Below are 12,638 nucleotides of genomic sequence, written 5' to 3'. Positions count from 1 at the left end.
AGCTTGGTTAGAGGTTGGTTGATGTGGTTATTCGCAAATGGAAGAAAGGCAAAATGACCATCACTTGCCTTTGGTCTGGAGAGCCATGCAAGTTATTGACTCATGGGCAGAAGAAGATCATGACAAAGGTGGTGTATGAGCCCAAAACTATACCTGTTAATGATGTAAAGGAAATTGGGACCACAATCACCAAGAACACTATTGTTAACCTACTATGCCACAATGGACTGAAATCTTACAGCACCTGTTACACCCCTCTGCAGCCCCTAATCTCTTTGCAGTGGCAGTGCAAGAATGTTCAGCTGTTGCTAATTGACCACACCTAGTCAGGTGTAGATAAAGGCATACCTGAGGAGGGCTTTCGTAAAGGCTCACTAGTCTTTGTCTTAGTGGTACCAGCTATTTTAGCCAAGTTGTTATGTAATTTAAAATAAAACCTCTTCTCTGTGAAATTCTGGTATTAGTCTCCATATTTATGTTGCAGCTTTTGAGCCGGGTCGTAACAGCACCTGCAAGGTCTTTCTGCTCAAGACGGCGCAGTACAGGCCTGTCATAAGCCTGCCAGTAAACATGTAAATGAGAAGGATTGAAAGAAAGTGCTTTGGTAGATGAAACTAAAACTCAGCTCTTTAATATCAAATTGACCTGCTTTAATTGCTAGAAGAGAAATGCTGAGTATGATCACCAACTCCACATTCAAGCACAAAGGTTTGTAATGCGATTAACCTGCTGGCATGTTTGGTACTTTGCCATGGCCTTCATCTTTCTCTTTTACTTATATCTGACCCTCTCGTATGTTAAGCACTTTGTTATACCACTGGTTTTTAAAGGTGCTATATAAATAAAGGTTGTTGTTGTTGTTGTTGTTGTTGTTGTTGTCGTTGTTGTCGTTGTCGTCGTAGAGGTACAGGACAACTCTTCACCACACTGAGGGGTCAATAGACAGGCCATGTACCATAAAATATTACACTAGAACTTGCACATTTTCAGCCAGAACACTGAAAATGGGTAATGAATGGGTCTTCCAACATGACAAAGACCCAAAACATACCACCAAATAAACAAATAATGACTAAAGAAGAATCATATTAAAGCCATGGAGTGGCCTAACGAGTCTCAGAACTCAGTAATACAGAAAATTTGTGGAGGGAGCTAAAGCTTCAAGTTGGCAGCTGAAAAACTTAAATTATTTAGAGCGTTTCTGTAAAGAGGAGTGGGCCAGAGTCCCTCCTGAGATGTGTGTAAACCTGGGACCAACTACAAAAAACATCTTACTACTGTACTTCCCAACAAGGGTTTCTCTACCAAGCATAAAGTTATGCTTTCATTCAGCATCAAATACTTATTTTAGTGATAACTTCTTAGTTTCAGTTTTGGAACAAAAACTCAGACATGTTCATACTGGTTCTTGAGACAAGATGATGATAACAAGAGAATACTTCGGGGGGTAGTTTATTTTCTAGTCCTTGAGTCTGTTACATCTCTTTTAACATGAGGCCCATAATACTAACATAATATTGCGCTAACCCTTTCTGCTGTCAGGTGTGCTTCCATCTCACATATCAAAGCAGGTAAAACCTACACATACCGGTGTGACGGAGGCAGCATGGAGGGTCGCTTTGTGAACGTGTTTCTTCCTGGACAGAAGAAGACTCTCACCCTGTGTGAAGTGGAGGTGTATGCTGCCCCAGCAGGTAGAGCTTTAAGTGACTGGATCTGATCTACTGAAACACATCTGCCTGATACTGTTTCATACTTGTTTGTTCTTTTCATCAATTTAGTTGAACCGCTTCCAAACATGGCCTTAGGCAAACAAACAGCACAGTCATCGACTTGGCCCAATAAACCTTTTCTGTCATCAAAAGCTGTTGATGGGTACAAAATGGAAACTTGGTTGATGTAGGCTGTACCCATACTACAGAAGAAACAAATCCCTGGTGGAGAGTAGACTTGTTAGCTGTCTATAAGGTCAGTGTTGTCACGATCATTAACAGACAAGATAATTTAATTGAAAGGATTCTTGGGGCAGAGATTCGGATCGGGGACTCACTGGATCAAAATGGAAATCAAAACCCGAGGTGAGACGTGATTTCTGACAACTGGAAAATTTCTCCATCATTATTTATTCATTTTTTTCTCCCATTTAAACAACAGATAAATGTTTGAACAAATATTAGGTAAAACTGACACATTTCTCTTTGACGTTTCTACAACTCCATCAGGTGTGGCATTATTGAATCATTGGATGGTACACCAACATACACATTCCAGTGTAATGAAATGGAAGGTCGCTACATCAATGTGATCATGCCAGGATCTCAGAAAATTCTGACGCTGTGTGAAGTGGAGGTGTTTGCTTCTCTGCCTGGTATAGTGGTTGTTTTCTAGTGGTATATGTGGAAGCTGCTTGTTTTTATTTTCCCTTTTTATATTTTTTCTCATATTTATTATTTTACATTAGAAAAATTGGACTCAATTCACCTTGCTGACTTTCTAACTTTCAGTGTTCATTTTCATTTACTTTGGAGCTGAAAGAAACATTACAGTTGAACCTGTCAAAATAAAATAAAAACAAATAAACACGGTTGAAACAAACAGAATCCTAACAAACTTTGCTCTCCAGCACCAGCAGCTGTTACTCCTTCACCAACTCCTCCAACACCTCCTACTGCTCCTCCCACTGTGAGTGTGCAGCTTGGTGGTAGGAACGTGACGGTGGTGGGAGAGAGGCTCTGCTGGTCTGATGCTCTGATGTACTGTAGACGTTATTACTGGGACCTGCTCAGCCTTCGCAGCCAACAGGAGCAAAGCGAGTTGGAGCAGCTGCTGGGCCTCATTCCTTTCTCCCTCACAGACCACGTCTGGCTAGGACTGCGCAGGTACTTAGACAAAAGATACTTCTAACAGCTCAATGAATGAACAGGGAGGACACAGAGTCATCCAGGATTCAAAAGGTCATAGTTCAAGTTTTCTTGTGCAGGTACTCAATTCCACCAAATTAGCCCTGATAGTACACTATCAAAACACAGATATCAAAAACACATCAAAATAATTTCACTCCCTACCAGGGCATCTGTATCCACTAAGGGTCCCCAGGCTAGGCCCCCAAGCCTACCTCGGATATGAGCGAGAGAGATATAACTGAAGCCATACCAGCTCGGATGGTGCTTGGATTAACAAGGTCTACATCAGGTGTTAAGGAACCAGGACACCCTGATAAGTGTGGCTACTGGACCAAGAATGCCAAGAAGGCATAGGTGGACAAGGGATGAGGACAGGGTGCTGTTGGAATGGTACTATGCAAATAACACCAGCGGAAGGGGTTCCATGAAAAGGTTGTGGGACCTATGGAATCATTAATACCCAGCATCCCGACTGACGGTGAAACAACTAGTAGCCAAGTATTCCAAAATTCAGAAGAACCAACTGATGATTTACAACTGTCACATCTAGAGATTCGTGATGTACAACACAAATCATATGTCAAGAGGGAGTCAGCTGTACGAGATCAACAGGAACCTTCTAGAATTCGATGGGGATGGGGCAAAAAGCACTAGAGGCCAACTTCAATCCAATTACAAGTCACCATCAAGTGTGGGATTTACCAAGGAGATGCTCCATCTTCACTGCTGCTCTGCATATAAGATTATTGACAAGACTGACTACGTTCACTGCCTATGGAATGGAGCAATTGTCAGCCGCCTCCTCTATATGGATGATATCAAGCTGAATGCCAGGAGTAAACAAGACATCAATTTACTGATCCACATCACTAGGATGTACAGCACTGATATTGGAATAGCATTCGCACAGGAGAAGTGTAGTTGGATGGTAACAAAGCGAGGGAAGGTAGTCAGAAGTGAGGGGATCACACTACTATAAGGCATCATTGCAGACTTCAAGGACAGCTACAAGAACCTGGGAATTGCACAGGAAATAGAAACCATGAAGAGGCTGCTAGGAAAGCTGCAACCATTAAATACCTACAGAGAGTAAGGCAAGTCCTGAACAGTCATCTAAATGAGAATAACAAGGTCCAGGCAACAAGAACAACAACAATCTTTATTTATAGAGCACATTTAAAAACCAGCGGTATACCAAAGTGCTTAACATAAAAGACAGAGAAGTAATATGAGTATTATAAGGCCTCAGCAAAGTATCAAATATACTCACAGGTCAGTGCCACTAATACACAGGGGTAGTATAAAATGCATATCAAGTAAAAACATAGTAAAAGCACAAGCCATAAAAAATATGTATAAAGAAAAATAGAGTAAGTCTAAAAGTCAGGTGCGAGCATTAACAAGCGGGAAAGGCGAGATTAAACAAATAGGTTTTTAACCGTGATTTAAAAGATTGGATAGAATCGGATGCCCGGATTGCAATCGGAAGGTTATTCCACAACTCTGGTGCAGCCAGGGCAAACGCCCGGTCACCTCTAGACTTCAGCCGAGATCTATGCTGCACCAAGAGTAACTGAGTAGATGATCTTAATGCTCTGGCAGGAACATATGATTTAAGGAGTTCCCTAAGGTAGCTCGGTGCTGTGTTGTTGGTAATTTTAAACGTAAGCAGCAGTATTTTAAATTGCATGCGGTATTCAATGGGTAGCCAGTGAAGGTCAGCTAGAACAGGGGTGATACAGGCAAACTTCCCAGTTCCGGTCAGAATGCGTGCCGCAGCATTTTGGACTGTCTGCAGTCTATGAAGGAGGGCAGAATGAAGACCAAAGTAAAGTGAATTGCAGTAATCCAGCCTTGAGGTCACAAAGGTGTGGATGAGCTTTTCCAGGTCCTTATGCGGAACATACTGCCTAGCCTTAGATCTAGTTTCTACCAACTGCGTCTCATCTCTAACTACAGCAGACACTTGTTTATCGAATTTGAACGAGCTGTCAAGCAACACGCCCAGACTGCTAACAGTGTCAGAAAGGGAGCTGGTAAGGGAACCAAAGGCATCACAAAGTTGGCCACGAGGAACGTTGCTGCCAAATACTACGATTTCAGTTTTCTTATCATTTAGGATAAGAGAGTTTGCTAAAAGCCATTCTTTGACCTCGCGCATGCATTCTTGAAAGCAGTGCAAGGACAAAGCAAGATCATCATTTAGTTCAAAGTAGATCTATATATCGTCAGCATAGCAGTGGAAAGCGGTGCGGTATTTCTCAAAGATTGCACTTAGAGGGAGCATATACAGTGAGAAAAGAATAGGGCTCAACACAGATCCTTGAGGCACGCCACAGCAGACAGGTGCAGCAGAGGAAGAACAAGTGCCCAGGTTGACCGAGAAGGACCTATTGGAGAGGTATGATTTAAACCAATCAAGGGCAACACCTTTAATGCCTACAGTATGCTCAAGCCTCGCTAATAAGATGTTGTGATCTACCATATCGAAGGCCGAGGATAAATCCAATAAAACTAGGACCGCAGAGCGTCCATTATCAGCAATTAGAAGAAGATCGTTAAGGACTCTAAGCAACGCTGTTTCGGTGCTATGATGTGGTTTGAGGCAGACTGGAATTTATCATTAATGTCGTTCTCATCCAAGTACACCTGGAGTTGTAGAAGAACTATCTTCTCAAGGATTTTGGACAGGAACGGGAGCTTAGAGATCGGCCTGTAATTCACATAATCGTTATAATCAAGGTTCCTTTTGTTAAGAACAGGCTGAACTATAGCATGTTTAAAAGCTGACGGGACGCAGCCAGAGAGTAAGGAAGAATTCAATAGCGATAAAATACTGGGTCCAATTACATCGAAGCAGTCCTTAACTATGCGAGATGGGAGAGTATCATGTATAGGATTAGTATTGTTCAGTTGTTCACAGTGTTGGGACTAACGCGTTATTAAGTAACGCGTTACAGTAACTACGTTATTTTTGTGGTAACGAGCACGGTAACTAGTTATTATGCCAAAACCAGGAACGCGTTACTCGTTACTGGGATTTAGATAGGCTCGTTACTCGTTACTTTGTGTGGTGGATATCGCGGAGCTTCCACAGATTCAATAACATTAGCAATTGGTGGAAGCCAGCAGGTGGATGAAGGAAAAGGGAGGCAAGAGGAGAGACCCGAAGCGGCCGCGGTCCGCGTGTCAGGTGAACTGAACTTCAGGTAAGAAGTTATGACCTGCAGTCTATCTGAGTCAGATATAAACCAAGTTTAGGTGGAGTTTATTTTCGGTATGCTGACTTTTTTGTACTGCGTGCTAGCTAGCATGACGGAGTTTCTATACAGCTGTGTGGGTGCTATGTTACTGATGTTGAACTTTATTTTGTTCATACGGTTAATTATTAGAGTTGCCAACCGTCCCGTAAAAAACAGAATCGTCTGGTATTCAGAGAAAATATTACGCGTTTCGTACTGAGGTGAAAAGGAACACAGTTTGTCCCGGACTTCAGCTACAATGAAAAAGACACAAAGCTGAAGCTGCACAGCTGCCTCTTCTTCTCTCATTCTCTCCCGTTTCTACTTCAATCAGAAAACTGATCAGTGATCAGCTGATCGGCTTTTCTCTCTTGTTTATTTATCGCTCACTTTGCGCCAGAAAGAGGAAACCAGCGGATGTCGCGTTAAACAACAGCAGCACGTTTAAGCTTGATCAGCTGTTGTTAGAATTTATTTAATATTAATTTCTAGTATCAGCTGATGTTTGCTGGAGCCACAGCTGTAAAGCTGCTGGTCATGATATCGGTTTGGTTATCTGGTGAGAGGGAAACATGCAGATGAAACCAGGAGATGTCCTTACTGAATCATCAGAGCTGAACAGGTGATGGAGAAACAGGTTTACCTTTTAGGTGACATGGATGAGTTGAAGGGAAGTTATGAACTGTTTCTGAGAGACAAATAACACCAGGATCCTTTTCTATGTAGCTGACAGCTGGTAACTGTGCAGGGGCGGGTCTAGCAAAGTTTTGCCAGGGGGCCAGGTAGGGCATTAACAGGGAGAGGGGGGCACAAGGAAATACTTTTCTTTCTTATTCTCATTTAAAATGTGTAGCTTTTAAAAAAATAATTATCTGAGTCTTACAACAAACAATTGATAGATTGATACATATATACCATCAGAACAGTGTACATCACTGTCACAACAGTGTTTATTTTCATTCAAAGGCTTTATGATTTTTCCTATAATGGTGGGCGGTCTCTAGTCAAAATGCCCGGGGCGATTTTTTTTTGTCCCAGTCCAGCTCTGTATGCAGCTCATCTGCAGTCTGGTGTTACCTACATCTTCCTATTCAGAAGGCAGAATTTCCAAGTTCTGAGTACAATCAAAAGCACCACGACTGCAGTTTTGTGTTGGATGTAAAAAGCAGGCTAGAATCATGGCGGCGGTCAACGACGGTCCAGGCGTGGGATTTCTCTCGTGAAATGTGCACATTATTTTTCCTTTCTATTGGTAGGTGGCACAATGCACTTGTGGCAATTAAGCAAGCTAGAAGACTGGCAGTCTGGCTGGGTATCCAGTTACGGAAGCAACACATTAACAAGAGAATTCTGAGTAAAACCAAAGTTACTTTCCTAGTAACTAGTTACTTTGAAAGTAACGAGTAACTTGAAGTAACTGAGTTACTTTTTTAGAGAAGTAACTAGTAATGTAACTAAGTTACTAATTTAAAGTAACTTACCCAACACTGGTTGTTCAACTAAACGCTTAAGAGTAAGGAGTGACACGGGCTCAAACTGATGGAAAGTAGACGAACAACCAGGGGTAAAAACAAACTTTATCTAAGAAATGATTTAAAAATTGTTCACAAAGAGCCGGAGACCACACCAGCGGCATAACAGGGCAGGGATTGACCACTGAATTAAAAATTTTAAATAGTGTTCGGCGGTTGTGACCATTAGCTAGGATAATTTTTGATAGGAAAGCCGCTTTGGCCATTTTGGCAGCAGTTTGGAATTTCGAGCGGCTGGTACGTAGGATTTCATAAGATACCTGGAGTTTATCTTTTCTCCACCTCCTCTCATCGCGGCGACACATACGTCGTGAGGCGCGTGTAGAGTTGTTTAACCAACATTGGGAATAAGTTGTAGGGCGCTTCATTTTAATAGGTGCAACAGTGTCAAGGATAGAGGAGCATATGGTTAACAAGGTGTTGGCAAAGTCCTCAACCATATGAGAGGTAAAGCAATCAAACGTAGTGGATGCAGAATTCAAAAAAGGAGCAGAAAAATTTGCCACAGTTTCAGCATTAACTATACGCATAGGGCGAAGGAGGGCCTCAAGGTGCAGTTCAGTATTACCTAAGTCAACATCAAAGATGACCCGGGAGTGGTCAGAGAACCCAGCATTGTTTATATCCTTGATGCAAATGTCCAAGCCATATGAAAAGACCAGGTCAAGGGTATGGCCTTTAGCATGGGTTGGTTCATTAACCCGCTGAGTGAGGTTAAAAGAGTCAATCTTTAGCTAATGGGTTGTTCTTACAGCAGACATGTATATTAAAATCGCCAGTAATAAGAACACAGCCATATTTAAAAAGAACAGATCCTAAAAAGTCAGCGAATTCAGAGATGAAAGTCTTGTTGTATTTAGTCAAAGAGTCAGTCATCTCCAGTAGCTGTGCTTCAAAGCTAGGGTAGGTAGGGGAGGGTAGCAGCCGAACTTTGTTTATTTTTAAAAACCGAAGCTAAGCCACCACCTCTGCCAGTGAGCCTCGGCGAGCTAAAAAAGACACAGTCTTGGGGGAGAAGCTCAGAGAAGGGGATGAACTCACCAGGAGAAATCCACATCTCCGTCAGGAGTAAAACGTTCAGTCCCGCGGTGAGGAAAAGGTCATTTAAAAGAAAAGCCTTGTTCGCCAGCGACCTGACATTAAATAAGGCCATCCGTGTCCGAGGAGCTAGGTCACCAGCGGTGGCACGTCGCAGGACGCTGAGGTTGTTGTGATGGACACCACGACCGGAGGACGTTATCCAGGACCGAACAGGGAGGCAAGCCACTGGAAGGGCTGGGTAGGCTTGAAATCCAGCGGGGCAGATCCACCGATTCCTCAGCAGTTTAGCATCAGGGCGACCTCTGAAGTAGGGGATAAAGCGTAGAATATCCCGGCTTGCATATGGATAATCCGTAACCTTGGCTTTGAAGTAAGCCTTAAGACGGACGAGAAAACCACTCTTTTTACCCCGTTTCCTGTAACGTTTCCTGAGCAGGTTGGAGAGAGGTAGGCAGGACATACTGGTGAGGGAGTCTGGCCATAGAAGGGTGGCGTCACCTAGGGTCCAACATGCATCCGGGCGATGGGAGTAAGAGAATCGGAGATTCAAAAGCATATGTCTGTCGTAAGTTATTAGTGCACAGCCACCTAGTGAGCATAAAACCAAAAACAAAACAATAAGGAGTACTAAGCCAAGGCGGGGGCGAGGACGGCCTGCCATACACACCGGCGCCATCTTTTTAAAATCAACACCTACACCCTGCTGGTGATTATATACCTTGCTAGGATAATAAGATGGGTTAAGGAGGAGATAGAAGCCACAGACATTAAGACAAACAAGCTCCTTACCATGAATGGAGGGTTTCGCCCCAAATCCAGCACCCTGAGACTGTACACTAAGTGAAGACTGGTAAGTGTCAGAACCACTCTCCAGGATGAAACAACACAACATACATGAGGAAGATGACCACAACTGACTGCGCACTTAGTGAATACCTCAGACAGCAGAAACCCAAGAAAGAAAAGGAGCAACTAGAAGAACCATCATGGAAGGACAGGCCCCTCCATGGTATGTACTACCGTCAGATAGAGGAAGTGGCTGACATCTAGAAATCCTACCAGTGGCTGGACAAAGCTGGACTGAAAGACAGCATAGATGCACTAATTATGGCAGCACAGGGACAAGCTCTGAGCACAAGATCCTTTGAGGCTGGGGTCTATCACACCAGGCAAGACAAGACAATCCAGCACACAACAGCAGGGTGCTAGATGTCGGCAGGCAGGACATACATGGAACGCCATAACCCAGTGGCCTGTAAAGTATACAGGAACATATGTGCTGAGAATGGTCATGAGGTCCCAATGTCAAAATGGGGGACTTCTAGATACATACTGACAAACTGCTGATATCTAACCAACCGGAAATGGTAGTTGTGGACAAGCAGAGGACGACGGCTGTTGCGACAGATGTAGCTATACCAGGTAACTGCAACATCAGGAAGAAAGAACATGAGAAGATCGAGAAGTACCAAGGGGTGAGAGAGGAACTCAAGGAGATGTGGTGGGAGACAATCTCTGTCCAGAAGAGTGCAGTTCTTGAAGGATCAAGATCGGGGTTGTGGGAAATTTCTTTCATAGTGCCTGCAAAATACTGACAGGGCAGAGGTCCTGTTACCATTGAAAATCAAAGTCACAACAGTTCAGACAATGATTGCTTGCATTTTCTTATTTTCATCGCTGCCGTGCCAAACAGATAGCTTTAAATACCCTAACCCAACCGCACATGACCCTGAATAGGTAAGAGGAAGAAGATGAATGAGTAATTGGAGTGTTCTTTTTTGTTCATCATAAAGACAGTGTCATAAAGATAAATTTGGATCATATAACTTGAAAATGTGAAACAAGTGTTAAAATCAGTAGGCTACATAATTAGTATTTTGATTCACTATGTCCAACAGATCCCTAAGAGGAGACGACTGGTTCTGGATGTCTGGACATCCCATGAGTTTCTTTAATTGGCCACAAGATTTTGTCCCTCACTATTACTCCAGCATCTGTGGAGCTATGGGCAATGGAGAGCACTTCCTGTGGCAGGACCTGCACTGTGGGGAGCAGCTCAATTTCATCTGCCAATCAGGTTGGACTTATACCACACCAATGCATCTGTACACTTTATTGTAAACTCTGGGTTCCTCAGAAAGTTTTGTGCTTCTGAGGATTAATTACTCTACCTCCTGTTCATTTAGGTGCTGGGGACAATGTGCAAAGAGTGGACTTCTACAGCACCAAGAATGTCACAACTGTAAAGTAAAGCCATACTCTTAGACTTTACAAGTGAAACTTTTTTTTGTTGGTTTGTTTTTTTCACTTTAACAATGTAAACCATTCTGTAGAAGACTCAATAAAAACTTTCATACTGAATTTAGCTGTAATTCTCAAACAGTTAGTATGGTACCTTGTGTTTTAACCTTTAAATGAAATCTGAAAGAGTGCAGTCAAATCACATTTTGATCACTTGATTTAAAAATCAGAGAGGTAAAATCATACTATAATCATCATAACTTATGTATATATCTATGTATGTTTGTATATTCCCTATTTCATCCTAGATGAGTGGCCCAATCTTGATGAAACTTTGCATAAACATTGCCTAGGGCACCATGAATGCCAAAATCTATATGGCGTGTACAAATATTAGATACAAATCCCACAATCACACACACACACACACACACACACACACACACACACACACACACAGACAGACAGACAGGTAGATAGATGTACACCTGTTCAGTTGAGCTCAGAATATAATGTCATAGTACAGAATGAAATAGTATAGAATGAAATGGAACAATGTAGTGGTATCATAGCATCATAGTTTAACGATTGTAAATTATTATTTCTATGAGATGTTTTAACTGTTTATAGTCAAATACTATGTAATTATGCATTCATGAGTTCAATACACTGGAAATATATAAAGGTAAAAAATGGAAAAAAAATAAAAGTAACAAATTTTGCCAAAATCTTTGAGCTGTTCTGCTTTTTCACTGACACATTAATAATTTACAAAATTATATCTAAGAGATGAAAGCAGTAAACCTGCATGCTAATCAAGTGACACACTTAACAGTTCTCTTTCTTATTTACTATCGGTGGTGGCTGAAGCTCAGGAGGTGGTTAGGCCTAGGTCACCTACCTAGGTTGGTGGTTTGATCCCTATCTGCTCCAGTCCACATACCAAATATCCTCGGCAAGATACTAAACCCAGCTTGCTCTCTGATTGGAGTATGAATGTGTGAGAATGTTAGATAGAAAGTGCTTGTGAGAATGGGTGATTGTTGTAAATTGTAAAGCGTTTTGAGTGCTCAGAGTCGAGAACTGTGTAAGAACCAGTCCACCATCTAAATATTAACTATTAGATCGTTGTACATAAAGTACCAAAAATGAAAGTAATTATTCTGGAGAATAATGTTCCCTATGACTTGTGGTGGGTAATTTATTTAGACCCATTCCTTAAAAAGTATTAATAAAACACAATGAAAATTCTGTACTACTAATAAAAGTGTAGGATTGTCAAACTGTACATAAAATACAAATAAATAAACAGCTTTTAATGAGCTCAGAAACATATTTATGCATCAAGCACAGCTAAAATAAAAGGCTTTAACACTGTGTGTTGCATTTGTCAAAGGGATTAAAAACATGAAGGAAAAATTAGGGTGTTGTATTAGCAAAACAGCTGATGAAAATTTGTAAAAACTTTCTATAGAAGTTTTTTTCTGCCATCCATCAATTAAATGTTTGTAGATTGCTTCTATGATCTAGCCAGCGACCATGGAGGAAAATTAGGAAATTAACCTGGCTAAAAACAGAGATTTATCTACAATGCACAAGCAGAAAAATGTGTTGGCCACTCAGCTTGTCCATGGACATCCACATGAAAAAAAAAAGAAAAGTCAATATTTCTCCGATCC

General features: G+C 41.8%; 1 protein-coding gene across 1 annotated transcript in view; it reads left to right on the top strand.

The window, feature by feature from the left end:
* The window catches only part of LOC120433656, a 30,507-nt gene extending 27,756 nt beyond the window's left edge, over window positions 1–2,751 (top strand). The window contains exons 5-8 of the mRNA XM_039600322.1: window positions 1,543–1,694; window positions 1,782–2,078; window positions 2,223–2,368; window positions 2,624–2,751. Of these exons, the coding sequence (XP_039456256.1) occupies window positions 1,543–1,694; window positions 1,782–1,903 (274 nt within the window). The 3' untranslated portion in view covers window positions 1,904–2,078; window positions 2,223–2,368; window positions 2,624–2,751. The remainder of the gene's footprint in view (window positions 1–1,542; window positions 1,695–1,781; window positions 2,079–2,222; window positions 2,369–2,623) is intronic.
* Window positions 2,752–12,638: the final 9,887 nt, after the last annotated feature.

Source organism: Oreochromis aureus, linkage group 3, assembly GCF_013358895.1.
Source record: "Oreochromis aureus strain Israel breed Guangdong linkage group 3, ZZ_aureus, whole genome shotgun sequence".
In the NCBI taxonomy this organism is placed as follows: Eukaryota; Metazoa; Chordata; class Actinopteri; order Cichliformes; family Cichlidae; genus Oreochromis; species Oreochromis aureus.
Note: the sequence above shows the minus strand (reverse complement) of the source record. Positions and strands in the feature narration are given on the sequence as shown.